This window comes from Mustela lutreola, chromosome 12 (assembly GCF_030435805.1).
Source record: "Mustela lutreola isolate mMusLut2 chromosome 12, mMusLut2.pri, whole genome shotgun sequence".
Lineage (NCBI taxonomy): Eukaryota > Metazoa > Chordata > Mammalia > Carnivora > Mustelidae > Mustela > Mustela lutreola.
In genome coordinates this window covers 6,745,971-6,770,423 of record NC_081301.1, presented here as the reverse complement: position 1 = coordinate 6,770,423, position 24,453 = coordinate 6,745,971, and the positions used below count along the sequence as shown (strand labels likewise).

Genomic DNA, 24,453 nt, shown 5'->3' with positions numbered 1-24,453 from the left:
TTTGCCGGCTATATAGTATTCTCAAAGACTAAAGAATGAGTCCAGCCTCTACTTGGGGTATTTTGCTTAGTTCACCCTCCATTAGGAGTAATACTGCCGCGTTTAAAATCCTAGCGTTCCGGATTCATTTTCCCAGGCGCAGCTCTCTAAGTAGGTTGAAAGGTATGAACCTTTTAGGGCTGTTAAACATACTGCAAGGCTGTGTTCTAGAATCGTGCCGGTTTCCCACCCAACCAGCCATTCCCCAGCCGCCTGCATCCTTGTCCTGTTGCTCGGATTTGCCTATGTCCTAGAACTTTCGACGTACGGTGTAGTGGGTAGGAGGGTAGATTTTGGTGTCAGACCTGGGGTCTTGTCCTTGTTCGCTTGTTTTGCCAAGTAGGAACTTCCTCTCGAGGTTCTTCTGAAGGTTAAGTCAAGTAGTGGAAGCGGATTAGATCAGTGCCTGAGACTTCTCAGCGCGCCTAAGTCAGAACTCCTACGGCCGCGCGGAGGTCGGGGTGCTGTCGGGTGAGGGGCGGGCGGGGCGGGGCGGTGGCAGCCAGTCACGAACCAGGAGCGAGGGGATACGCCCGCACGGTCCCGCCCCCTCTCTCGCGGCGCGCGTCTTAAAAGGGCAAAGAAAGGGCTCCGGGACATTCGCTCGGCGCCAGTCCTGACCCACTCTCTTGGGGTTCCCTAGATTTTCAAAGCGTCCGTGAATGGAAACGACGAGGATCCCACCCTCTCGCGCCCCTATCCGGCCTCCTTCCCGCGGTGGGCCCCGTAGACCGGCGCGGCCCCTTTAAGAGCCTGGCGGTCGGCCGCCGGAGGTCGCGGCGTTCCCCCGGCGCAGAGGGCCGCTCTCAGCCTCCGCTCCGGCCGCGCTCTCCGCCATGCAAGCGCTGCGGGCAGGCCTGACCCTGGCGCTGGGCGCGGGGCTGGGCGCGGCCGCCGAGAGCTGGAGGCGCCGACGGCGGCCGGACGCGCGGGAGGCGCCGGGGCTGCTGGGCCGGCTGCCCGTGCTGCCCGTGGCCGCGGCAGCCGAGCTGCCCGCGGTGCCCGCGAAGCCCGGGGCCCCGGTGGGCACCGGCGAGCTGGCCAAGTACGGGCTGCCGGGGCTGGCGCAGCTCAAGAGCCGCGAGTCGTACGTGCTGTGCTACGACCCGCGCACCCGCTGCGCGCTCTGGGTGGTCGAGCAGCTGCGGCCCGAGCGGCTCCGTGGCGACGGCGACCGCAGCTCGTGCGACTTCCGCGAGGACGATTCGGTGCACGCGTACCACCGCGCCACCAACGCCGACTACCGCGGCAGTGGCTTCGACCGCGGCCACCTCGCCGCCGCCGCCAACCACCGCTGGAGCCAGAAGGCCATGGAGGACACCTTCTACCTGAGCAACGTCGCGCCCCAGGTAGCGGCCGCGCCCCGCCCCCTCAAAGACTCTCGGAGCCTTGGCTTGCGCTGCGCGGAGCGGGGAAGCTGCCGAGCGCGCGCTGCGGCTCAGGCGCTTGGCTGCTCAGTCCGCGCGCCCCTGGTGGGAGGCACTGAACACCGGGCCACCCAGCACCCGCTCCGCAGTCCGACCTTAACTGTGGGCCTCTGGGCACCTCCCTGAACTTCAGTTTCCTTGCAGCGCCAAGGAACCGAAGACAATGCGTACAATGTACTGAGCACATTTCCCGGCCCTTGGCAGGCATTCAGCAGGGAACTGAGGCACAGAGAGGCAAAGGGACTGGCCCATTGTCACACAGCAGAAAACTCGGGCAGTTTATCTAGAGGACCCTGAGCCATTGTCCCTACTATGCTGCCTTGCCTCCCAGGAGTCAGAGGAAGTTCATTTGCAAAGCCAGCTGTTAGCAGTCACTGTGTGCCCTCTTTCAGGCCCTGTTCAAGTAGGGCCTGGAGACTTGACTTGGGCTCTGGATAAGGCCCAGGGGGTCTGAGTCTGCAATCTGACTTTTGCTCTCCCAGTGTCACAGTTCCCTGCCCATTTGACTTGACACAACAGGAGAGCTCAAGAGCAGACCCAGGAGTTCAGCTGGGATCTGCATAAGGTTCAAAAAGGAGAGGGTAGGGCTGGCCAGGCGCCTTCCCATGGGCCCCTGGGGATGGGCACGGGGAGCTTGTTACTCTCTGAAGAGGGAGAAGTGCCTCTTTCCTTGGTGTGGCTTTTTGGATCCGAGAAGCTGTTTTGAGGCCTGGGATGTTAGTCCTCCCATTCCGTCTGGGGGCAGGCTAGCACCCCCTGAGCTCTGTTCGGCTCCACCCTCATGGCCAGGTGGCCTAAAGGGGTCTCTCCTTCCTTGAACCCATTGCCTTAGCATCTGACAGTCTGAGCCCCACTTCTTCAACCAGGTGCCCCATCTCAACCAGAATGCCTGGAACAACCTGGAGAAGTACAGCCGCAGCCTGACCCGCACCTACCAAAATGTCTACGTATGCACAGGGCCGCTCTTCCTGCCCAGGTAAGGCTAGAACTTGGGTCGGGGTACTGGGGATGCCAGGGCCTACCATTCACCTGAGGCCTCCTCCTGCCACTCACCCTCCAGGCCCGCCTCAGCTTCTGGGTCCACCTGCAGTCCCAAGTCACATCATCTGGTTTCTTGCCAAGGGTGTCCGTCCCCTGCACTTCTATAGCTAGAGGCCTGTGGGATACCCGCCAAGATGGTCTCTTCTGCCCCTGGCAGCAGGCCCCAAACCTGCCTCTGTTCCTCTCTCCTCACCTCTTGCCATGTGCTCCTGACTCCCCTTCTGTCCAGATAGAAAGCCTTGCACCAGGCTCTTGCTTTCAGTCTCCTCTACGTGGAACAACCCTCCTCACCCTTCTCCCGAAGCCAGGGTTTGACCTCCATCTCCCTGATCCCGAGTCTTCACTCTTGTCCCTCTGCAGCCCCACCTCCGAGGTAGAAGGGATCGAGCTCCCCTGGGCATGCTCAGTGAGTTTTCTGCCCACTGAAGACAGACTGGGGAGGCAAAGGGAAGCCATCAGCCCTGGAGTCCACAGGCTTCAGATGGAACCCAGGCCCTGATACCTGGTCTCTGGGTGCCATGGGCAAAGGACCCTGGAAAGTGGGCATAATAGCCATTCCCTCCCTCGTGGCTGCTTAGGGGTCAAAGGGGGGGATGGGGGGTCATTGCAGTAGGCGCTTGGCACGGGCTGACCGAGGCACCGATCATTAGCAAGTGCCTCCTGCGGCCTGCTGGAAGGAGTAGGCTCTGCTAAGGGGAGGATGGGAAGTCCTCCGTCCCGTGATCTGGGCCCCAGGCCCAGTGCATGCCCCAGGCCCAGTGCACGCCCCAGGCCCAGTGCACCGGGAATTCAGGGTCTAGCCCACTTGGCGCCCACCGTCCACAGGGGAGGCAGACCGGAACTCCGGGTCTGCACGAATGAAGGTGAATGCCCACGAGGCCTGGTTCTCTTAACAGCATTTATTGCCACCCCCACCCTGCTGACCTGTTGCTGGGCCTGAGGAAAACAGGGGAAGGGTGTGTCTACCCAGCAGGGAGCACCTCCTGCCTCCTGGGGGAGCCAGGAAGGGCATGGACGCCTCCTGCTGAGGGGGCAGTGCTACGGGCTGACACAAGGTGCAAGTCAGGTGCAAGTCAGGTCAGGGAAGGCTTCCTGGAGGTGCAGCCTCTGGTCCGACCAGACCCCTTGGGAGCTCAGAAAGGCCACGTGTGCCCCGCTCTGCCCGCAGGACGGAGGCTGATGGGAAGTCCTATGTGAAGTACCAGGTCATCGGCAAGAACCACGTGGCGGTGCCCACCCACTTCTTCAAGGTACTGATCCTGGAGGCAGCAGGCGGGCAAATCGAACTGCGCTCCTACGTGATGCCCAACGCCCCCGTGGACGAGGCGGTCCCGCTAGAACGCTTCCTGGTGCCCATTGAGAGCATCGAACGAGCTTCGGGGCTGCTCTTTGTGCCAAATATTCTGGCGCGGGCAGGCAGCGTCAAGGCCATCACTGCAGGCTGCAAGTGAAGGCTGTACCCCGCCGGACTGGGGGGGCTGGGTCACATTAAAGGTGGTGATTTTTGGAGACAGAAGTCCTGGCTGTGTCTGTCCCAGGGGACCCTCAGGAGCCTTTAGCTTCCCTCCTGCTTGCCTTGCTGTCTTCTGCCTGATGGCACCTTCAGCTGGGCCGGGCGCCCGCCTGGGTGAGGCCAGGCTGCAGGGCGGCCAGAGAGATGAGGATGGCCTCCTGGAGGGGGAAGTGCGGCCACGGGCTGGGGTCGGGAGGCTGCCAGGTGCCTGGCTGCCAGCCTCACCCACCCTGCCAACCTCGCAGGGCTCGACTGTCCGGGACCCACCGCCAGGGGCTCGCTGCCCTCTGCATGGCCCCAGAGAAGTTAAGAACAAGCTCCCCCCCATCCTGCCCATCTGCTGTGGGCTGGCTGCATGCCTTACCCCCACCCCACTCCCCCCACCCTGGCCGGAAGGGCCTTGCCTCTCTGCTTCTCACTCTTCCCCTCTGTAAATGTGCTCCTGATATGATAATACCTACCTTTCACAGTCAAGGTCAGGGTCAGGATTAGGGAAGTTCTCAGCCCACAGGACAGGGTGGGTTTAGGGGTTCCTGCTGGTAGGGTGTGCCCTCAGGGACAGACTGGAGCAGTCCACCTGTGTAGTCCTCCCTTGGAGACTACTAGAAGCCAAGGGCCTCTAGCATGCAGACCTCCCAGGACTGAGTCTCCCAGAGCTGGCTGCATACTGCCCCCCACAGCACTGAGGGGCCAGTGAGGCCCAGTGTGGAGGGCTGCCCTGCCCACCATGGTCACGTGTGAGGAAGTGGAACACTGAGCATACAGCTAGGGAAACAGGCCCAGAGCCGGGACGGCCAGGGTCTCCTGGGTCACCCAGCCTGGGAACAGCTGGGTGGGCAACCGCACCCAGGATTCTGGACGCCCAGCTCACCCCTACACTATCCCTGCTGGAATTCACAATGGTGCGAGGCTGAGGCTGTCAGGAAACCATCTCCAGGGAAGGCTGGCTCGAGACCACCCCTGCTGGGACAGACCCTGGCTGGCAGCAGAACCCTGAGAGCAGCCTGGGGCAGGAGCGGGAGGCAGGCAGGCTCACCTCAGTGCGGATGGTGCGGCTGCCCTGGCTAGGACAGGTGTTGACATACAGATCGAAGAGGACGCTGGGTTCAGCCACCTCTAGGTTGGGGTCAGCCTCCACTCCAGCTTCCAGCCCCTGGAGGCCCCCAAACACCACGAGAGCATGCCTGGCACCACAGGAGGGAATCGGTCACTGCTCACCGGGCCACACCGAATCTAGCTAACGAGGGCCTTCAGCTCCCAACTCCTGGGACACAGTAGGGGCCCTGTCTGTACAGCTCTGCCCCCCACCAGACTTGTTTCCGGCTCCACTCCCGCTACCCTGGTCCTGGCCCCAGGCTGTACCCACCTGAAGCTGGGAAGCTGGGCAGAGGTCACATCCGAGCCTCTCTCTGACGTCCCAATGGTCAGGTCATACCCGTCTTGGAAGGGGGCCTCAGCAAACACAGCACCTAGGGGAGAAACCAGGTCACTGGGGGTCCTGCTCCAATGCCACAGCCACTGGGCTACGTGTATCTACGTACTTGGGGAGTGTGGGAGGGTTTGGGCCGGAGAAGGGGACTCAGGTAAGGGAGCCACACCCAGCCACACAACACACATCCACCATTCCTGAGACGTCTGCGACTCAGGAGGGAAAAACCACACCTGTGCTAGACGGGGGACACAAAGCAGAAGATGGGTGGGCAGGAGATCTGAGACCACGTATTACACCCTATACCCATCTGGTCCTTTTGTTCTATTCCCAACCCCACGGCAGACATTTCTAGTGATCACGACCCTTTTTCTCAGGAGTCCTTTACGGTATTCTAAGCAGCACAGTCAGGAAGATCAAGGCCCAGAAAAGGGAAGGCATTTGCCTAAGGACACACAGTAATGTAGAAGGACAAGGACCCTGGTCTGCCTTTTGTGTCAGGCAAGGTTCTCTGTGGCCTCCCAGAGAGGGTCAGCTCTTCAAAGGAGGAAGCGCTGCACTTACTGAGGCAGGAGGCCAGTCGGACTGTGTAGCCCCAGTACAGACCGGCTTTGGTGCGAGGGTCCTGCGACGACACGACTTTTCCCCGGTAGGTCTTGCTTTCTGAAGAGGAAGTGGAGAGGCTGTGAAGATGGGGCAAGGGACAAGGCGTAGCAGGAGGCGGCTCTGAGCCCTCCGGCTGGCCAGGCTGGGAGGTTTCCAGATACCTGGGAGCTGTTTCTGGTTCAGCTGGACCGTCACCCGAAGTCCAGGCTCCAAGTTCTTGTCAATCTTCACCTCCTGGGGAGAAGCCAGGAGAAATGGGTGCTATTCCCCAGAGGGCCAGCAGGTGTCCCTGTTCTCCCAGATGCTGGGGGCAGGGGGATCTGGGCAGCTGGCAAGGTACCCGAGGGGTCCAGGTCAAAGGGGTCCTTTGTCCCCTTTCTCTGACACCTGGGCCAGGCCTGCTCTCAAGAGACCATTTGTGGTGTGCCTGGGTGGCTCAGTCGGTTAAGGGACCAACTCTGGATTTCCACTCAAGCGCAAGATCTGAGTCCTGGGATCGAGTCCCAAGTGGGACTCAGCACTTAGTGTGGATTGAGTCTGCTTCAAGACTCTCTCCCTCTCCCTCTGCCCTGCCCACCCCCCACATGATCAGGAGTAGGCTCTCTCTCTCTCTCTTTCAAATAAATAAATCTTTAAAAACGAGAGACCATTCTTGCAAAACAACTACCACAAGACACACTACCACACTACCACACACACTACCACAAAGATAAATGCTCTGGGCCTGGCACAGAGCAGGAAATAGTTCGCGAGATGAAATCCCAGTCTTCTGTTTTGAACACATGTGGCTATGCCACTTCCTAGCTACAGCAGTTTGCGCAGCCACTTAACCTCTACGAGCCTCGGTTCTCTCCTCCGTCAAAGAGCAAACCCTCCATAAACAGCCCCTGTGACACAGCCCCGGGCCCGGCGTGGGGTCAATTGTCTGTGACGAATGACAACCAATGTCTGTGTTTCGTGCCAACTCTGAATTCAGGATAGGGCACTTTCTTTCCCTTCTGAGGTTTCTCTCTCCTGTTTTCTCCTTTCGTCTGGGTCTTGGTCTAGGTCATCCTGGTCTGCATTTAGCCTGTCATTGCTGGTCTGCTTTTTGAGGAGAGGGGACCGTCCACCTGGAAGGGTTTCTGTCTCGACTCCAGAAGATTTGAGAGTAAGCAGGTGGCAGACGAAGGCGCCAATCCCAGTGTGGCTCTGCGTCCTGACAGAGCTGCCCCAGAGGGATTCTGAACTTATTTCTATAGGGTTTTGGTTGGGTTGTTTTGGGTCTAAGCATGAGGACTACCTTCTGTTCATTTACTTTTTAAGAAACAGTACATTTGGGGGGCGCCTGGGTGGCTCAGTGGATTGAGCCACTGCCTTCGGCTCGGGTCATGATCTCAGGGTCCTGGGATCGAGTCCCGCATCGGGCTCTCTGCTCGGCAGGGAGCCTGCTTCCTCCTCTCTCTCTCTCTGCCTGCCTCTCTGTCTACTGTGATCTCTCTCTGTCAAATAAATAAATAAAATCTTTAAAAAAAAAAAGAAAGAAAAGAAACAGTACATTTGCTCTAGGCTTTAGCTACCAACCCCTGTTTGGGAGCACTTCTTTGGCCCAAATCTACATCATGGGCGAACTGCAGGCACAGATGCCTGGGTCCAGGACTCCCTAGACCCTGCCTGCCCTCTGTGGCCGCCGCGTGTCCAGAACGTATGTCCCAGCCTGCTCTCCCCATCCCTACCTTCTTCATGCCACAGTTGACAAAGGACCCATGGCCTGGCCGGGTGGGCCGGTCCACCACGATGCCTTCTCTGAACTCGGACTCCTCATCCTGACGCATGTGGTGAGGGCTGTCCAAGGGGTTCAGAAGCCCTGTGTGTTGGGAGACGCAAAGGCACCTAGTGGTATGGCAGGAACACTGGAGGCCCGGTCCAAGTTTCAGGCCTGCCACAGACCTGCCACTCTCCACCAGGCACAGGCCTTGCCCTGCCTGGGCCAGTTTTCTCAACTGCGCAGCCATTTCTCAGGGTCTGGGAGATGAACCCTGAGAAATGGGGGTCAGTACCCCCTTGCAGCCTTACCTGCAAACTGGAGATCCTGATGCTTGGGGAAGAACGCTTTTCTTAGGTACCTAGTAAAGAACATGGACCTCAGGAAGTTTGTGGGGGAGGCTGCCCCTGCCTCACCTGCACCTCGACCACCCTGCCCATCCCTGTCAAGTTCAGGGAAGTCCGCCCTTCACGCCCTCACTGTGGACACTCCAGGTACTGCAGGATCCGAGCAAGCTGCACGCACGCCTGCCCTTTCTTGCCGACTCCCCTGAATTCTCCCTCCACGGTCCTGGAAAGAGAAAGACAGGGTTTCCAGAGCCTACTGGTCCCTTCGAGAGTTCCTCTACCCAATCTGACCCTTGCAGTGCCCCTGCTTTGTGACTTTTCCCACCAGATTCACCAGGGACAGTGTTCTCAGCCCAGGCAGGTAGGCAGCGACAAGGACCAAGCAAAGTCAATCCTAGCAGTCCCTCCCTCCTTGCTGAGGACCCATGCACTGTTGGATGGCCCCTCACTTGGCATCCTGGCCTTCTTCATCGAACACTACAATCTCATCCACACAGAAGATGGTGCAGGCCCTGGCGATCTGGCCAGCCAGGTAGGTGCGAAGTTCTGGTGACTGGGCATTGTCCAGGATAGAGCCGGGCAGGGCCACGCTCAGGGTGTAGGGCCGACCTGGGAAGTGGAAGGGCATTCATGGTCAGTCTGAGAGGCTAGGGCTGAGCTTTCCCTCCCTCCCTCTAATCCCAGAGCCCAGAGTTAGAGAACTTTCCCCCTGGGAGGAATTTTGAGGCCAGCAAAATAGATCCAACTCCTCTTTCCAGGCCTCAATCTACCCAGGAGGAAAATGGACCTTGTGGTCCCCAAGGCTCCTGTGAGCAGGGCACACCGCTGGGCAAGGCTGGAGAGTGGTTAGAGGCACTGGCCAAGTTCATATGCTATCTCTGCCCGTTATTCCCTTGGTTCTCCAGCTGGCAAATGGGGATAATAAAAAGAACTAATATTATTAGACCTTTTCTGTATGCATTCACCCCATAACCCTAAGAACTATTACTATGATCCCCATTGAGAGGTGGGACCCAGAGAGATCAAACATGTGGCCCAAGGTCACACAAAAGGCAAGACAGCTGAGATCTGGGTTTAGGCTGTTTAACTCCAGGGAGATCACCATATTCTCCCTCCCAGAGTCGCCCAAAGGGAGCCACATAAGGGAACACTCAGGAAACATTTCCTTGGTGTCTGAAACAGCTCACATGCTGTTTCTGTCCCCACTGTCACCATCATCACTGGTAACCAATGGGCTTAGAAGGCACATTATGACACCCTAACCGTCCTGAGGTTTGAGTCTAGACAAGGAGAAAAGATACAATTTGTTAGGGTAGATCCAGATGTACTGATGTGGAAGAACACACAGGGCACAATGTGGAATGAGAAAAACCACGTCCAGAAGCTAATGGATAAAGTGGTCTCACTTCTGTAAAACTGTAACTACATATTCTCTGCATACGTATCTATGATTTGATATAACATAACATCTGGAAAAACTTACACTGCCAGGTTTGCTGGGATTTTTCTTTTTTACAGTATTCTGCATTTTCAGGAGGGGGGCTGTTTTGAACAGGTATTATTTAACAAGAGAAAAAAAAAGGCAAACTCTTATTATAATCAAAATAAGGGGTGCCTGGCTGGCTTAGTTGATAGAGCATGAAACTCTTGATCTCAGGGTTGTGAATTCAAGCCTCATGTTGGGTGTAGAGCTTCCTTAAAAAAGAGAATCAAAATAAGTAAATGAAAAACTCAATTAAAGCACACAGAAAATGCTCAATAAAAAGTAAAAAAAAAAAAAAAATAGGGGTAAAAAAAAATAGGGGTTGCCTGGGTGGCTCAGTGGGTTAAATCCTCTGCCTTCAGCTCAGGTCATGATCCTGGGGTCTCGGATCAACCACCGAATCAGGCTCTCTGCTCAGCAGGGGCCTTGCTTCCACCTCTCTCTCTCTGCCTACTTGTGATCACTGCCTGTCAAATAAATAAATAAAATCTTTTAAAAAAAGAAAAAAATATATATATATCTGTCATTCTGATGATGATTTCTGGAGGTGTAAAGTTATGATATGTGATGTTTAGGCTCCAAAAGACTGAAATCTAACTAAGTATGAGGTTAGGACTCAGGTTTTCCCATTCTCTGGGCCTCAGTTTCTCCCTCGGGACCCACTGGTCTCTAACAACTCTTCCAGATATGACATTCTCTTCCCTGCCCACGACCCAGCCTGCTCACCCTGGTCCTCCCTCTGTGCAGCTGCCTCTTCTTCCCGCTGGAGCTTTGCCTGTTCCTCCTGTGCCCGCTGCCGCTCCAGTTTTTTCATCAGCTTGAGATCTTTCCACTTCTTTTTCTCCTCTTTCTCTGGAGAAGAGGACACTTGGATTGGTAGAGGGGAGAGGGACTTGGAGGGAGAAGGACATGGAGCAGTCCTGGAGATGGTGCCCTCCCGGGAAGGTCAGCCTGGGCTCTCCAGCGTTGCTTAGTGAGCCCTTCCTTTCCCGCTTTGGGTGCTGGGCGACCCAGAGGGACAAACCCGAAGGCTCTCCCCAGGTTGGGCAGCGCCCTCGGCCAAGGCTAAACAGATCCCCTCCCCTCCAGCCCTTTACTTACTCTGCTGCTTCCATTTTCGCCACTCGACTCTTTGGCCATGTTCACCCTAGAGCAGGACTCGAAAGAGGTATAGGATTGAGGCTGAATGATCACGGCTGGGAGAGGGTCCTGCCTATCAACGGGGGTAGTGAGGAAACCACGGAACGCCCCCACACTGCCGCGGCTGGCAGAGTAGGACTGAGTCTGACACTCTGCAGGCCCTCAAGTTGTTGAATCGCGTCTGACAGGAGAGAAGAGGAAACTGAAGCTCAGGGGGAGACCTGCCTACGGCCGCCCTGGTTGTCAGAGGAGATGCGCCACGGAAGGGCTCGAGAGGGCGGGCAGGGTCCCACCCCCTGAATCCAAGCCTCGGTCGGAGTAGCCGCAAGGGTTACCTGAGGCTGTCCCAGCCCTGGCTCGGACCCTGGCACCTACCCCCTGTTCCTACCCCGGCAGGAGCGCACGCGGCCACCAGCATGCGGCACCTCGGGGCTCCCGGCCTCGGATCAGCGACGAGCAGGGAGCGGGAGGCTCGGCCTGGCCCCGCCACGGGCCCCAACACGTTCCGTTCTCGCGCCCCCACCCCCCTGTCCTGCCCGAGACCCCAGCTCCAGCCACTTACCGGGCCGCAGGGTCGCTTCTTCACGCGCTCCGCCATGTTCGTCGCACACTGTCGGCCACGCCCTGCCAATCAGACTCACCCCTTCCGGCCACACCGCCTCCGAGCCGTCCAATCGGAGAGCCAATGCCGTGCGGGGGCGTGGCTAGGCGTCCGGAGGCTTTGCGAGCGCTTGGCCTGGGACTCGCAGGCTCGTTGAGCAGAGTGCGCGCAGGCAGTGGGGCTCGAGCCGGGGAGGGGTCTTGTCGCAGGCTTCGGGGGTCCAAAGGGCAACTTGTGCAGTACTGTCCCGGATCCTTGGACGACCGGAGAGCCGCCCTCCGATTCCACACGAGCGCGACACTTAAAACTCAGCTCGATTTTATTTTACGTGGGGACCCTGAGGCCCAGAGCTGAAGTGTGATTCAGAGCTGGAAACGATCTTAGAATTTAATCGAGTTTTTTAATTTTAATTTTAAAATTTTTATAAGATTTTATTCATTTATTTGACAGAGATCACAAGTAGGCAGAGAGACAGGCAGAGAGAGGGAGGAAGCAGGCTCCCTGCCGAGGAGAGAGCCCGATGTGGGGCTTGATTCCAGGACCCTGAGATCATGACCTGAGCCCAAGGCAGAGGCTTAATCCACTGAGCCACCCAGGCGTCCCTAATTTTAATTTTTTTAAAGATTTCATTTATTTTATTTGATAGAGATCGCAAGCAGGCAGAGAGAGAGGAGGAAGCAGGCTCCCTGCTGAGCAGAGAGCCCGACGCCAGGCTTGATCCCAGGACCCGGGACCATGACCTGAGCCGAAGGCAGAGGCCTTAACCCACTGAGCCACCCAGGCGCCCCGAATCCAGTTTTTTTTTTTTTTTTTAATAGATGCATTCATTTGCTCTCTTTTAATTAATAGACTTTATTTTTTTTAAGATTTTATTTATTTATTTGACAGGCAGAGATCACAAGTAGGCAGAGAGGCAGACAGAGAGAGAGGTGGAAGCAGGCTCCCTGCTGAGCAGAGAGCCCAATGCGGGGCTCTATCCCAGGACCCTGAGATCATGACCTGAGCTGAAAGCAGAGGCTTTAATCCACTGAGCCACCCAGGTGCCCTTAGACTTTATTTTTTTAGAACAGATTTAGGTTTATCAAAAATTGAGCACATAGTACAGAGTTCCCATATACCCCTTCTCCCCTACTCATTTCCCCCCACCCTCAACATTTTGCCTTACTGTGTAGGTTTACTGTAGTTGATGAACCAATGTTGATACAGTGTTATTAACTAAAGTCCATAATTTACATTAGGGTTCTTTCTTTGTGTTGTACATTCTGCAGGTTTTGGCAAAGACATAATATCAGGTGTCTACCGTCACAGTACGGTACAAAATAAGTCCACTACCCTAAAAATCCTGTGTTCCTCCTACCCTCTTCCAAGCCCCTGGCAATCACTAATCATTTTTTTACCATCTCTTTAGTTTTGTCTTTCCCAGAATGGCATATAGTTGGAATCTAAGTATGTAGCCTTTTTATTTATTCATTTTTATTTTTTATTTATTTTTTCAAGATTGTATTTATTTATTTACAGAGAGAGAGATCACAAGTAGGCAGAAAGGCAGGCAGAGAGAGAGGAGGAAGCAGGCTCCCTGATGAGCAGAGAGCCTAATGGGGGGCTCAATCCCATGACCCTGGGATCATGACCTAAGCCGAAGGCAGAGGCCTAACCCACTGAGCCACACAGGTGCCCCCATTTATTCATTTTTAATTACTTATTTTAAATAAGCTCTACACCCATGGTGGGGCTCAACCCACAATCCTGAAATCAAGAGTTACCGGCTCTACCAATGGAGCCCTAGAAAGGCGCCCCCAGAAAGCATGTAGCCTTTTCATACACCCTTTCATTAAGCAATTTGCATTTCAGTTTCTCCCATGATTTTTCATGACTTGATAGTTCATTTCTTCCCATTGCTCAATACTATTCCATTGCAGGGATATGCCAAAGCTTGTTTATCCAGTCACCATTTGAAGGATATCTGATTGATCCCAGTTATGAATAAAGCTGCTATAAACACTCATGTGCAGGGATGCCTGGGTGGCTCAGTTGGTTAAGCAGCTGCCTTCGGCTCAGGTCATGATCCCAGCGTCCTGGGATCGAGTCCCACATCGGGCTCCTTGCTCGGCAAGGAGCCTGCTTCTCCCTCTGCCTCTGCCTGCCATTCTGTCTGCCTGTGCTCGCTCGCTCTCCCCCCACCCCGATAAATAAATAAAATCTTAAAAAAAAAAAAAAAAACCACTCATGTGCAGGGTTTTGCATGGATAGGAATTTTCAGCTCACTTGGGTCAATAGCTGCGAGCCTGATTGCTGGATTGGGGTGTTAAGACTGTGATGAGCTTTGTAAAACACTGCCAAACTAGCTTTGGAAGTGACTAGACCATTTGCACTACTGCCTGCCATGAATGAGCTAAGCTCTCTCTTATGTTAGTAAATCTGAGGGGCACCTGGGTGGCTCAGTCGGTTAAGCATCTTCCTTTGGCTCAGGTCATGATCTCAAGGTCTTGGAGTTGAGCCTCGGTCCCCCAGGTCAGGCTCCCTGCTCAGAGTGGAGTCTGCTTCTCTCTCCCCCTCTGCCCTCCCCCTGGCTCAGGCATGCCCACACTCACACTTGCACGATTTCTCTCTCTCAAATAAATGAAATCTTAGAAAATATATATATAATAAAAAGAATAAATAAATTTGAGTTAACTGTGGGAGCAAGTCCTGGTTTAGAAGGGAAGGGAGGGTTCATAGCGCAGAGTGCCCTCCAACAGTAAATCTCTGACCCCAGGTGGGTGTCCTACACTTCAGTTCAATTCTGACCATTGGTGCAGATCCTAGAGGTTAAGGGCTCAGTCCCACCAGACCATTCTCCCCACCCCCGCCATTTCAAATGCCAGGATAGATTGGGACATTTCCAGATTGGGGCATTTCCAGCATTCCCCTGGAGCTCAGTAATTCCATGAAATGATTCACAGCACTCAGGAAGGTACTGTACTCACATTTTCATTATAAAGGATACAACGCAGGAACAGCCCAACGGGAGAGATGCACAGAATGAGGTTTTGGGGGAGGAAGGTCCACAAACTTCTGTGCCCTCTCCCGATGCATCACCCTCCCCACACATTGCTGTGTTCGACAACCCAGAAGCTCCCCGAGCCTCACTGATTCAGGGTTTTTTAGGTGGGGTTTTATTCCATATGTACGATTGCTTAAATCATTGGCCAAGGAAGTGACAACTCAATGTTCAGTCCCTTTCCCCTCCATCGGGGCCTGCAGTTGGGACCGAAAGCTCTGACCCTCTACTGACATAGGGGCCCATTATGAGTACAAAAGACAGTCCCAGGGGCGCCTGGGTGGCTCAGTCGGTTAAGCGTCTGCCAGGGGCTCAGCTCATGATCACAGGGTCCTGGGATCGAGCCCCGGATTGGCTCCCTGCTCCACAGGGAGCCTGTTTCTCCCTCTCCCCACCCCCTGTTCATCTCTCTCTCTCTCTCAAGTAAATAAATAAAATCTTTAAAAAGGAAAAAAAGAGACAAAAACAAAAGACAGTCCTATCTCTCAGCAAATTCCGAGGGTTTTAGGAGCTCTGCCAGCAACCAGGGACAAACGCTAAATACACCCTATTATGTTGCATGTTGCCATCAGCTCCCCCAATTAAAAGGCTCACAGGAGCAAACACATGGGTCTGCAACGTAAGGAGGACTTCAAGCCCCGAGCACCACCTTCCAGATGAATTCAGGGTTACTGTTGATTTCCAGAGAGACGCCCACCCCCGGGAACAAACCTGCTTCTAGGTGAGCCAGATGGCTTTGGGCAAGTCACATCACCTCCAAAGTGGCTTGCCCACCTGTAAATGCAGACAGTAACTCCCCTCTCAAAAGTCTGTTTAACAAGGCGGTGGGCATCTTGGCCCTGAACACAGGGAGGTACACAATTGCATGAGCTACTTCTTCCCCCTTCTGCCTAAACTTCCTGACCCTCCTGGCCTGCGCTCTGACCCCCTGTGAGACAGGAGACTGTTCGTGTCTTCCTTTTCAGACACAAAGTGGAGGCCCTCACCTCCTGCACACACGCACAACGTGCCACAGTCACAACCCCCATCTGAGCCCTGGGTTCTAGGCCGGGTTTTACCACTAACCGTGACTTCGGACAAGATCCCCGTCCAGGCCCTGCTTCGGGCCTTGGTTTTACTCCACAAAACACATTTGTGCTAACAGGGGCTGGGATCTAAGTTTCACTGAGGTGGCTTCCGCTCTGCCCCTGTTCCCATCAGCCATCAGCACCACCGTGTGAAGCAGAGAAGCCACTAATAAGAGTGTAAATAACTTATAACTTTATTATGGATGAAAAGTACTCGCTTGAGAACTCGAGCCTAAAGGCCACTTCCCGAGGTTACCTAAGCAGATAAGGAAAGGCAGGGATGCCGGAGCCTGGGCTGGGGCCAGAGCAGGGCTGGGACTCAAGGCCAGGACACTGCTGGACTCTGTTCCCTTGAGTCCCACACAAGGAGGGGACCCAAGACTCTGTGACCCGATCTAGGGAGGAGCAGGGAGAGGCCCGGGTCAGGTCCACCTTCCCATATAGGTCCTGTGGGAAGCGCTCCAGAACCCACCAAGACCCTGAAGGAGGGCTCTTCCCTGGGGGACATCCTGTGTCGCAGAGTAGGCAGCCCCGAGCTCTATCTACGCCCAGCCTGGGAGGGGCTGACACGCAGGCACTGAGCAAGCCGGAACCAGGCGGGGCCACGTCAGGGCCTGAGCTCATCCTTCCACTTCTGCAGCTTCTCGTCCATGGCCTGGAGCGTGGACTCGTCCTGCACCAACACAGGTCAGTCCTACCCCGCCCTCCCCCACAGCACCAGTGGGCCACGGGGAGCTGGCGGAGGTCCTCTCTCCCCTCCAAACCCCCGTCCTTTACCTTCACAAAACAGAAGCGGACATAGTGGTCAAATTGCTTCCGATGTGGGGTGCTGTAGAAGACGGAGACCGGGATGGCCGCCAAGCCCTAGGAAGGAGGAAGCCCACGTCTGAGAGCCTCCCCACGGCATGGCAGGCCCTGGCTCTGGGGGACAGAGAGCTTCCTGTCGTGGCCCGGGGCAGGGACAGTTAGCTTGGGTGCAACACCTCCCAGGGTCAAGGTCAGAGGAAAAGAATGGCAGAGCATGGTTCCCAGTCCCTCCCTGTGTACAGAGGGGAGGCGAAGGTTGGGGGGGCGGTGGAGGCGGCGGGGGTGTGCCATGTGTTAGATTAGGGCAGACACAGAGGAGAAATCAACCTCAACGTCAGAGCCCAGAGCCCACCCAGCTGGGCACCAATGCGCCAACCCCACACCCTACAGACAAGCCGGCCAAGGCCCGGAGAACCCAGGGATGCCTGCCAGTCGCACAGCATCTTTCTGCAAATTCCAGACAGAGATGCACACTGGTCCTAGCGCTGATAGCAGAGGCTGGGCTGGACTGGGGGCCTGGCATCGCTTCTAATAACGCCCACAGGACCCTGGCCGAGCCCAGCCCACCTTGTTCCTGATCATCCACTTGACGAAGCGTCTGTCGTAGGGCTCATCTGCATCGCCTGGCAAGTCCGGCATCTGGGTCTCTGGAAGGACAGAAGCCACGCTGAGCCCCAGCTGCCTCCAGCCACCCCCCTCCCACCCTGCCTCTGCCCGGCCTGGCCAGTCCTGCTCACTGAAGTCTGAGATGTCTGCGATGAGGAAGTAGCTGCCCTGGGGGACCACTGGCCTCAGGCCCACAGACTGCAGACTGCGAATCATGTGGTCCCGGTAGCGCTGCACGGCTTGCGGCAGCTGCACGAAGTAGCTGCTGGGTTGGCCAAAGTGCAGTTGCTCGTGCTGGAAGCTCTGGGCCACGGCAGCCTGCGGAGGGTGGGCAAGTATGGGGCGGGCCGATCGGACAGGAGAGGGAGGTTGGCCCGGGCTCTGTGGTGCCTCTCCCCCCGTGGTTGGATCCCCTGCCTCTCCTCACCTGGCCCTGCGTGGGACAGTGATAGATAGTGTTCTGGTGGACGGTACGCAGGTGCTTCATGAGACTGTCCGGGCCCAGGGCCCAGCCCACCTGGACCGGGAATACAGGGAGGGGGTGAGGCCCTCTGGGGCCTGGCCACCCCCTTTCCTAATTCCCAGTGCAGCCTTGCCTGGCCCGGATCATGGGGGGAGGCGGTACCCCGATGGTACCCCAACCCTCGTCGACTCACCTTCCAGCCGGTGGCGCTGAAGCTCTTACCAGCGCTGCCAATGGTCAGGGTACGCTCCCACATGCCAGGGAGACTGGCTGCCCAAGGCCAAAGAGAGACACTGCTCAGACGGGGGTGGTGGTGGGGGGTGACTAAGCCCCAGGCGCGCACTCGGGCTCTGGGCACCCCGGCCCCCGCTAGGTCCTAAACTATTTATGGGGCTCACCTGGGCTCATGTTCATGACCACCCCTGGGGGCAGTGCCATTGCATCTTCCTGCTCTCTGAGAGGCTAAGTCACTGCCCCAAGGTCACACAGGCCCTAACCACGGGGCCTGTGTGGACTCCCAGACTGGGCTCAGGGCCCTGCCTCCAATGTCCAGGGGCAAGAATGGGCCCCAGGCGGGCAGGGCTCACCGATGCTGATGTGCTGGTGACCATCGTAGACCAGCCACTGGTAGACCTCATCACTGATGCAGATCACGTCATGCTGCTGACACAGGCTGGCCACCAGCTCCAGCTCGGCCTTGGAGAACACCTGTGGGGACCACCCCCAAACAGAGACACCTCCTCAGGGAGATGAACGGATACCACCGAGTTGGCTGCTAAGGGCTTTTCCATCCCATTCTATCGAATCCCTTGCAACACTGACCCTGGGAGGTCTGTTGCGAGTTAATAGAAAATAAACACATTGGTCTCTGCCCCCAGCCCCCGGGGCTCCAGGCACAGAGCTCCTACAACCCTTGTAAATGTCTTACTGACAGGAGCACTAATATTGGGTCTTTGACCCCTGACAACAGGGCTCCTAAAGCCCTCATAAATTCCTTAGTGAAAAGAGCACTAGAAGTGTTTTTTTGTTCTAACGAGGTGACGTTGGGCGGGCACCTGCGTAGCTCCGGCATCGGGGCTGGTCACCAGAATGACCAAGCGATGATTAGAAACTGAAATTGGAATTTCAGCCCTACCTGTATCCTACAGAGAGCAGAGGGGTTGGAAATGGAGTTGATAATAATTAATCATGGGGCGCCTGGGTGGCTCAGTGGGTTAAGCATCTACCTTCAGTTCAGGTCATGACGCCGGGGTCCTGGGATCGAGCCCAGTATCGGGCTCCCACTCCCTGGTCAGTGGGAAGTCTGCTTTTCTTCTTCCCCCTCTGCCCCTCCCCCGGCTCATGCACTTGCTCTCTTAAATAAATAAAATCTTTAAAAAATTATAAGGACTAATGATGTCTATGTGAGGAAGCCTCCATAAAATCCCAATAGTACAGGGTTCCGAGGGCTTCCAGACTGGTAAACACATCCATCTACTGAGAGGGCAACACACCCAGGCCTCGGGGCCCTCCCAGACCTCGTTCTGTGTATCTCTTCATCTGGCTGTTTTCTCCTTTGTCATCTGTATCTTTCTCAACTCCTTAATAAACTAGTAGGTGGAAGGTGGCATCTCCCTGAGTTCTGAGAGCTGCGCCAGCAAATTAATAGGAACCGAAGAGGGTATGGTGGGAACTTCAAATTTATAGCCAGGCTGGCATCTGAAGGGCGGGCAGCCTCGTGGGGCTTAGCCCTAACCTATGGGATCTGACGCTACCCCAGCTGGTGTTGTAGAACTGCTGGGTGTGGGGTCCCCCCACACCTGAGGTCAGAGTGTTGTAAGGGCAATGGTCGTATGAGGGAGAGACACCCAGTTGGACAGCTGGATTTCCCTCTGCGTCAATTCTGTCATGTTCCCATTGGACATATGAGAAAATACTTCGAGAGGTGAGGTCACCATTCCCAGGGTCTCGGGGGTCACAGAGGTACCCAGTCTGCTCCAGCAACCAGCACTTCTGCCTTCCAAGGGGATTCCCACCCCTGTCCCTGGGACCTTGGGGAGTCTCGGTCCTCAGAGCTCATTACAAGTTGCCTTCCCATTTCACAGATGAAGAAACTGAGGCCCAATGCAGCAAATCAGTAACACAGCAGGGACCTGAACGCAGTCGGGAGGGGTTCCTGGAGGGTGGTGTCTCGGGTACCTTTCCCACGGGGTTGTTGGGGGTGTTGAGGATTAGGGCTTTGGTACGAGAGGTAAACTTGCTGGCCAGCTCTGTGGGGTCCAGCTGCCAGTTGCTGGCGGAATCCAGTTCCCCGTCCTGGGTGGGGCTCTGTGAGAGGAGAAGAAAGTGGGCAACAATTAATTCCCTGGCCGACCTTCAGCTCCTGGGACTTGGCCCTCCTCCATGGGCATCTGTTTCCGCCCTCTCTCCTCTGGGACCCTGGACAGCCCCCCATCCTTCCTTCTTTCCCCCCTCCCAGGGGCCAACACGACACACTCCTTGGACCCCTCTGCCTACCCACACCCTCCCCAGCATCCTCACCGGCTTCAAGGTCACAAACACAGGGCGACCCCCTGCCATCAATGTCATGGGTTCGTAACAGTCAAAGAAGGGCTCCACGATGATGACCTAGCAAAAGGATCAGATTAGCTGGCCCCTTGGCCCTCATCCCGACCCAGCCCGAGCCCTGCTCACTCACCTCATCTCCTTCGTCCACCAGGGCCTGGAAGGCTGTGAACAGGGCTCCATAGGCACCCACAGTCACCAGCACGTTCTTGAGCGGGTCTATCTCCTGTCCCAGGAGCTTCCCAAAGAAACTTGCCAAGATCTTTGTCAGGGGTGGGTAACCCTGGCAGAACAGCAGCCATCAGCCCGCCTGGCTCAGCCTGGGCCCACCCTCCTGCTCAGCTGCATCCAGGGAGTTCTAGCACTTTCCAGCCGCAAGCCTGAGGCAAATTTGGCCTTTCATGTCCTCCACCAGCGCTGGCCATCGAGCCTGTTCTGTGCAGGCCCAACGCCCAGGGCTAGAATTTGGTGGAGAACCGGACAGAGTGTGTATTTTGTGGAGAACCGTCCAACGGAGCCCCATGGTGGTGGCAACTCCATGACTGAACCCCTTCCTTCTCAGTTTAAGAAGCACATCTGTGCCATCGGCTCATCCCAAAAGTCTTGGAAGACACGTATTATTTGATCCCCACAATTTGCTAGGTAGAGAAATGGAGACCCAGAGGTAGGAAATGACGTGCTCAAGGTCATGCACAGTTGAGCAGGAAGGGGGACTTTATGGAAGCACCCCACTATGAGAGGAAGGTTGGATCCATATGCTTGTCTTGAGGCTAAGCCAAAGGCCTGAAACCCCAAGGTCTAGAACTTCACCAACTAATTCACTCAACCAGTCTGGACCATGTAAAAATTAAAAATTTCTGTCCAGCAAAACATACCAGGAGCCAAGTTAAAAGACAAAACATTGGGCGCCTGGGTGGCTCAGTGGGTTAAGCCGCTGCCTTCGGCTCAGGTCATGGTCTCAGGGTCCTGGGATCGAGTCCCGCATCGGGCTCTCTGCTCAGCAGGGAGCCTGCTTCCTTCTCTCTCTCTCTCTGCCTGCCTCTCAGTGTACTTGTAATTTCTCTCTGTCAAATAAATAAATAAAATCTTTAAAAAAAAAAATAAAAAAAAATAAAAGACAAAACATTGCAGACTAGGAGAAAGAGGTCAGATATTTAATATATAAAGAGCTCTTGCAAAACAACAAGACAAAGATAGAGACCCAAATGAAGAAATGGAGTTGGTCACGAAAGAAAAAGGACCGATGCCCAGTGCACATATGAAAAGGATAATAACTGAAGAAAAATAAAAGCAACAATGAAATATTGCTCTAAGAATATGTCAGTATTAAAAAGATCGGAAATGCTCATGGCTGGCAATAGTAGGAGACCAGTGTGTTGGTGGGGATGTGAGTAAACCTTTTTGGACAGCAAGATATCCATCACATCTTTAAATGCTTACACCCTTTGACTCTCTAGTTTGGCTTCCAGGGTTTTATCTGAGAGAAAGGCTCACACATGTGTAAAGATATACACACAGCAATATTCACTGTGTCATTGTTTATAAAAGTGAGATAGTCAAACCAGCCCATCAGAGCAGGGCAGGTTCAAGAATTTATAGCACAGCTAAGCAGGGGAATACCACGTGGCCCTTAAAGAGAATGAGGCTATTCTGACATGGAAAGTTGCCCATGACAAGCTATTTAGTGAAATAAACAGGTTACAGAGCATTATAGTATGAGTCTGTTTGTGCCAAAACCCTCAAATCTCATATGTTAGGTATATGGGTATGTGTGAGCATGTGTGTTTATATAAGCACTTTAAAACGTTAAAAGTTTAAAGTCTAAATGCTCAGTGAAGTAGAAAACTCTTGGTCATAGTTACCTCTGGGTGGTGGAACTGGACAAAACTCCCTCCAGGTAATTCTGATGCATACCAAAGTTTAAGAAGCATTTACTGCTTTACTAAACCAAGGACTGACAAATATTTACCCTATGACCTTTACAGAAAGAGTCTGGATTTGGAGTCAGATGGGTCAGCAGCTTGTCTTTTGAGACGCAGCTTACACGCCACCTCCTCCAGGAAGCCTTCTCTGGTCTCCCCAGATTTCATTCCCTTCTTCTTGCTCCCACAGCACCCCATCTTCCCCTATTACAGCATATCAAATACCTTTATTTTCTGCTTTGTTTTCTTTCTTTCTTTTTTTTTTTTTTTTTTTTTTGTCTGCTTTTCCTACTAGACCCTGAGCTCCCAGCTCATTTTTTTTGTCTGTCTCTCCCCAGACCATGAGCGGTCCCAGGGCCTGGAACAGAGGAGACACTCAGTGAACAATGAACTACAGCCACACTGAATTCTCTGGGCTCTGCTCCAGAACGCTGATACCCACGTGGGCCTGATGTTCAGAAAGGCCTGACCCTTCCTCCCCCAGGGCCTCCTTGAGGCCTGCATCCCAGGGCCCTGGGCGAAGCTGAGACTCACAAATGCCTTGGTGTACTGGTTGAGCATGAAGTCACTGTTGAGGGCGAGCTGAAAGGCTTGAATGGCGAAGTCTGGGGGTGGGAAGTCGGGGAAGCCTTGGCCCAAGTTCACGACATCATACTCACTGGCCATTTTACCAAACTCCACCCTGAGCAACAAACAGAGAGTTGACACCAGGCCACCTGGAACCTGGAGGTGAGCGGCTCTCTCCAGGACAGGATGAACAATGCACTGGGCTCATTCCAGAAAAACTGGGCAGTTAAATGCGTCTGCCCCAGCCTGAGATCAGTGTGAGGGTCAAAACTGGTCCCTGCTTTGGGATTAAGTGGGCCAAGCACTGGGCCACTTAACAGCGGGCCACTTAACAGGCCGGGGTCCTGTTTTTTTTAAAAGTAGGCTCCATGCCCTGCATGGATCCCAGTGTGGGACGTGAACTCACAACCCTGAGATCAAGACCTGAGCGGAGATAGGGAGCCCTGACCGAGCCCCCAAGGTGGCCCTATCCTACACATTCTTTAGAAATATCTGTTGAGACTTCCTAAGTGGATTTCACGAACTACAGTTTGAAATATGTGCTCAAGGGGCGCCTGGGTGGCTCAGTTAAGCATCTGCTTAGGCTCAGATCATGATCCCAGGGTCCTGGGATCAAGCCCCATATTAGGTTTCCTGCTCAGCGGGAAGCCTGCTCCTCCCTCTCCCACTCCCCTTGCTGTCTCTTTCTGTCAAATAAATAAAATCTTAAAAAAAAAATAATGTGCTCAATAAAAAGTTTCCCATACGTATGCATTTGTCCTATTCCCAAGTCACAGTGGGGATGGAGACGCTGAGGCTCGTAGCGATTTGCCCGAGGACTCCCAGTTTGTGCAGGGCCCAGCCAGCCTTTGTTTCTACATTGGCTCCAAGCAAAGTTTATGCTCTAGACCATTTGCCTGGACAGACTGGGGTCCCACCAGCCCCCACCATCTGCCATTTCTGGCCCCCGCTGGTGGTCAGCTCCTCAGGGAAACAGAGAGAGGCCGTTGTGTGGTTGCAGACTGGCTGGCGGGCAGAGCAGTCAGCCTTGGCTGCGCTGAATTTGCATGCCAATAAATATTGTTCCATCTAAAACTGTCATTTTCTCCCCAGAGCCCCATAATACTTCTGAAGTTGCTGACGCTCAGAGAGGCTAGTGACCTGCCCAGAGTCACACAGCACCTGAGGGCAGAGCTGAGATGCAAAATTGGGTGGCAGATGTTCCGTGGTAATCGAGACAAGGAAACTAAGCTCCACTAAGCCCTGCAGAGACCAGCTGCCCTCTAGGTTGGGTTCTGAACCTCTCAGGCCAGCACTTTGGGGTTAGCAGAACCTCAGGCCCTTTTTTATCCAGACTCGCATGGCCCTCATCCCTCTGGCACCCCCACTCCTGTCCTGTACATTCTCCCCAGGCCTGCTTCTGCTCCGCCCTGCCTTTGCCCATGAGACTTGGCCTCCTACAGCCTCAGCCTCCCCTTCTGTATAATGGTGGTGTTGGGTTCAAGAGACTGCTGGGTCTCTGAGTCAGGAAAGTGTCTTGCTGACTCTTCCAGCCTGTCTCCTAGTCTGAGTTGGACTCTATCTTATTTGCAAAGGCCCATGAGGCTGCCCAGCCTCCCTCACAGACAGGACAGAAGGTGGCATTACGGAGGGGGGCAGTCAGATACTAGAGGGGTTTTGGGTCTGGCTCCTCTGTCCCAAACACCATGGAGTATCAGGCAGAGGATCTTTGCAAATCACAAAATGCTGTACATGGAGGTGGGGGGTTTAGGAGGGGTCTTGAAAGAAAAAAATGGTTGTGGGGGGTGCTCCTGGGTGGCTCAATCGATTGAGGGCCCAACTCCTGAATTTGGCTCAGGTTCTGCTCCCTGGGTCGTGAGATTGAGCCCTGAGCCGTGCTCTGTGCTGGACAAGGAGCCTGCCTAGGAGTCTCTCTCCCTCTGCCCCTCCCCCTGCCTTCCATCCCTCTGGCAGAAGCACACCTGCTCTCTCTCAAAGAAAGAAAGAAAGAAAGATGGGGCGCCTGGGTGACTCAGTGGGTTAAAGCCTCTGCCTTTGGCTCAGGTCATGATCCTGGGGTCCTGGGAT

At 54.9% G+C, this 24,453-nt stretch overlaps 3 protein-coding genes across 12 annotated transcripts in view; 1 reads left to right on the top strand and 2 right to left on the bottom strand.

The window, feature by feature from the left end:
- The first annotated feature begins 647 nt into the window (after positions 1–647).
- Positions 648–4,016, top strand: ENDOG (endonuclease G). The gene is made up of 3 exons (XM_059143111.1): positions 648–1,388; positions 2,333–2,442; positions 3,676–4,016. Exons 1-3 carry the CDS (start codon positions 876–878, stop codon positions 3,956–3,958), a joined length of 906 nt encoding a protein of 301 aa, XP_058999094.1. The 5' UTR covers positions 648–875; the 3' UTR covers positions 3,959–4,016.
- On the bottom strand, positions 3,392–11,416 carry SPOUT1 (SPOUT domain containing methyltransferase 1). The gene is made up of 12 exons (XM_059143110.1): positions 11,332–11,416; positions 10,731–10,776; positions 10,356–10,481; positions 8,596–8,755; positions 8,280–8,369; positions 8,111–8,160; positions 7,771–7,901; positions 6,217–6,289; positions 6,014–6,112; positions 5,387–5,489; positions 5,057–5,204; positions 3,392–4,178 (listed from the first exon to the last, which is right to left on the bottom strand). Exons 1-12 carry the CDS (start codon positions 11,365–11,367, stop codon positions 4,110–4,112), a joined length of 1,131 nt encoding a protein of 376 aa, XP_058999093.1. The 5' UTR covers positions 11,368–11,416; the 3' UTR covers positions 3,392–4,109.
- Positions 11,417–15,647: 4,231 nt separating this feature from the next.
- The window catches only part of KYAT1 (kynurenine aminotransferase 1), a 35,419-nt gene continuing 26,613 nt past the window's right edge, over positions 15,648–24,453 (bottom strand). For all 10 annotated transcript variants that reach the window (XM_059143100.1, XM_059143107.1, XM_059143101.1 and 7 more), the window contains 11 exons: positions 22,354–22,501; positions 20,031–20,180; positions 19,874–19,960; positions 19,532–19,660; positions 17,941–18,061; positions 17,547–17,623; positions 17,318–17,407; positions 17,022–17,208; positions 16,852–16,931; positions 16,255–16,341; positions 15,648–16,150 (listed from right to left, as the gene is read on the bottom strand). In XM_059143100.1, coding sequence (XP_058999083.1) covers positions 16,085–16,150; positions 16,255–16,341; positions 16,852–16,931; positions 17,022–17,208; positions 17,318–17,407; positions 17,547–17,623; positions 17,941–18,061; positions 19,532–19,660; positions 19,874–19,960; positions 20,031–20,180; positions 22,354–22,501 — 1,222 coding nt within the window. In that variant the 3' untranslated portion in view covers positions 15,648–16,084. The remainder of the gene's footprint in view (positions 16,151–16,254; positions 16,342–16,851; positions 16,932–17,021; positions 17,209–17,317; positions 17,408–17,546; positions 17,624–17,940; positions 18,062–19,531; positions 19,661–19,873; positions 19,961–20,030; positions 20,181–22,353; positions 22,502–24,453) is intronic.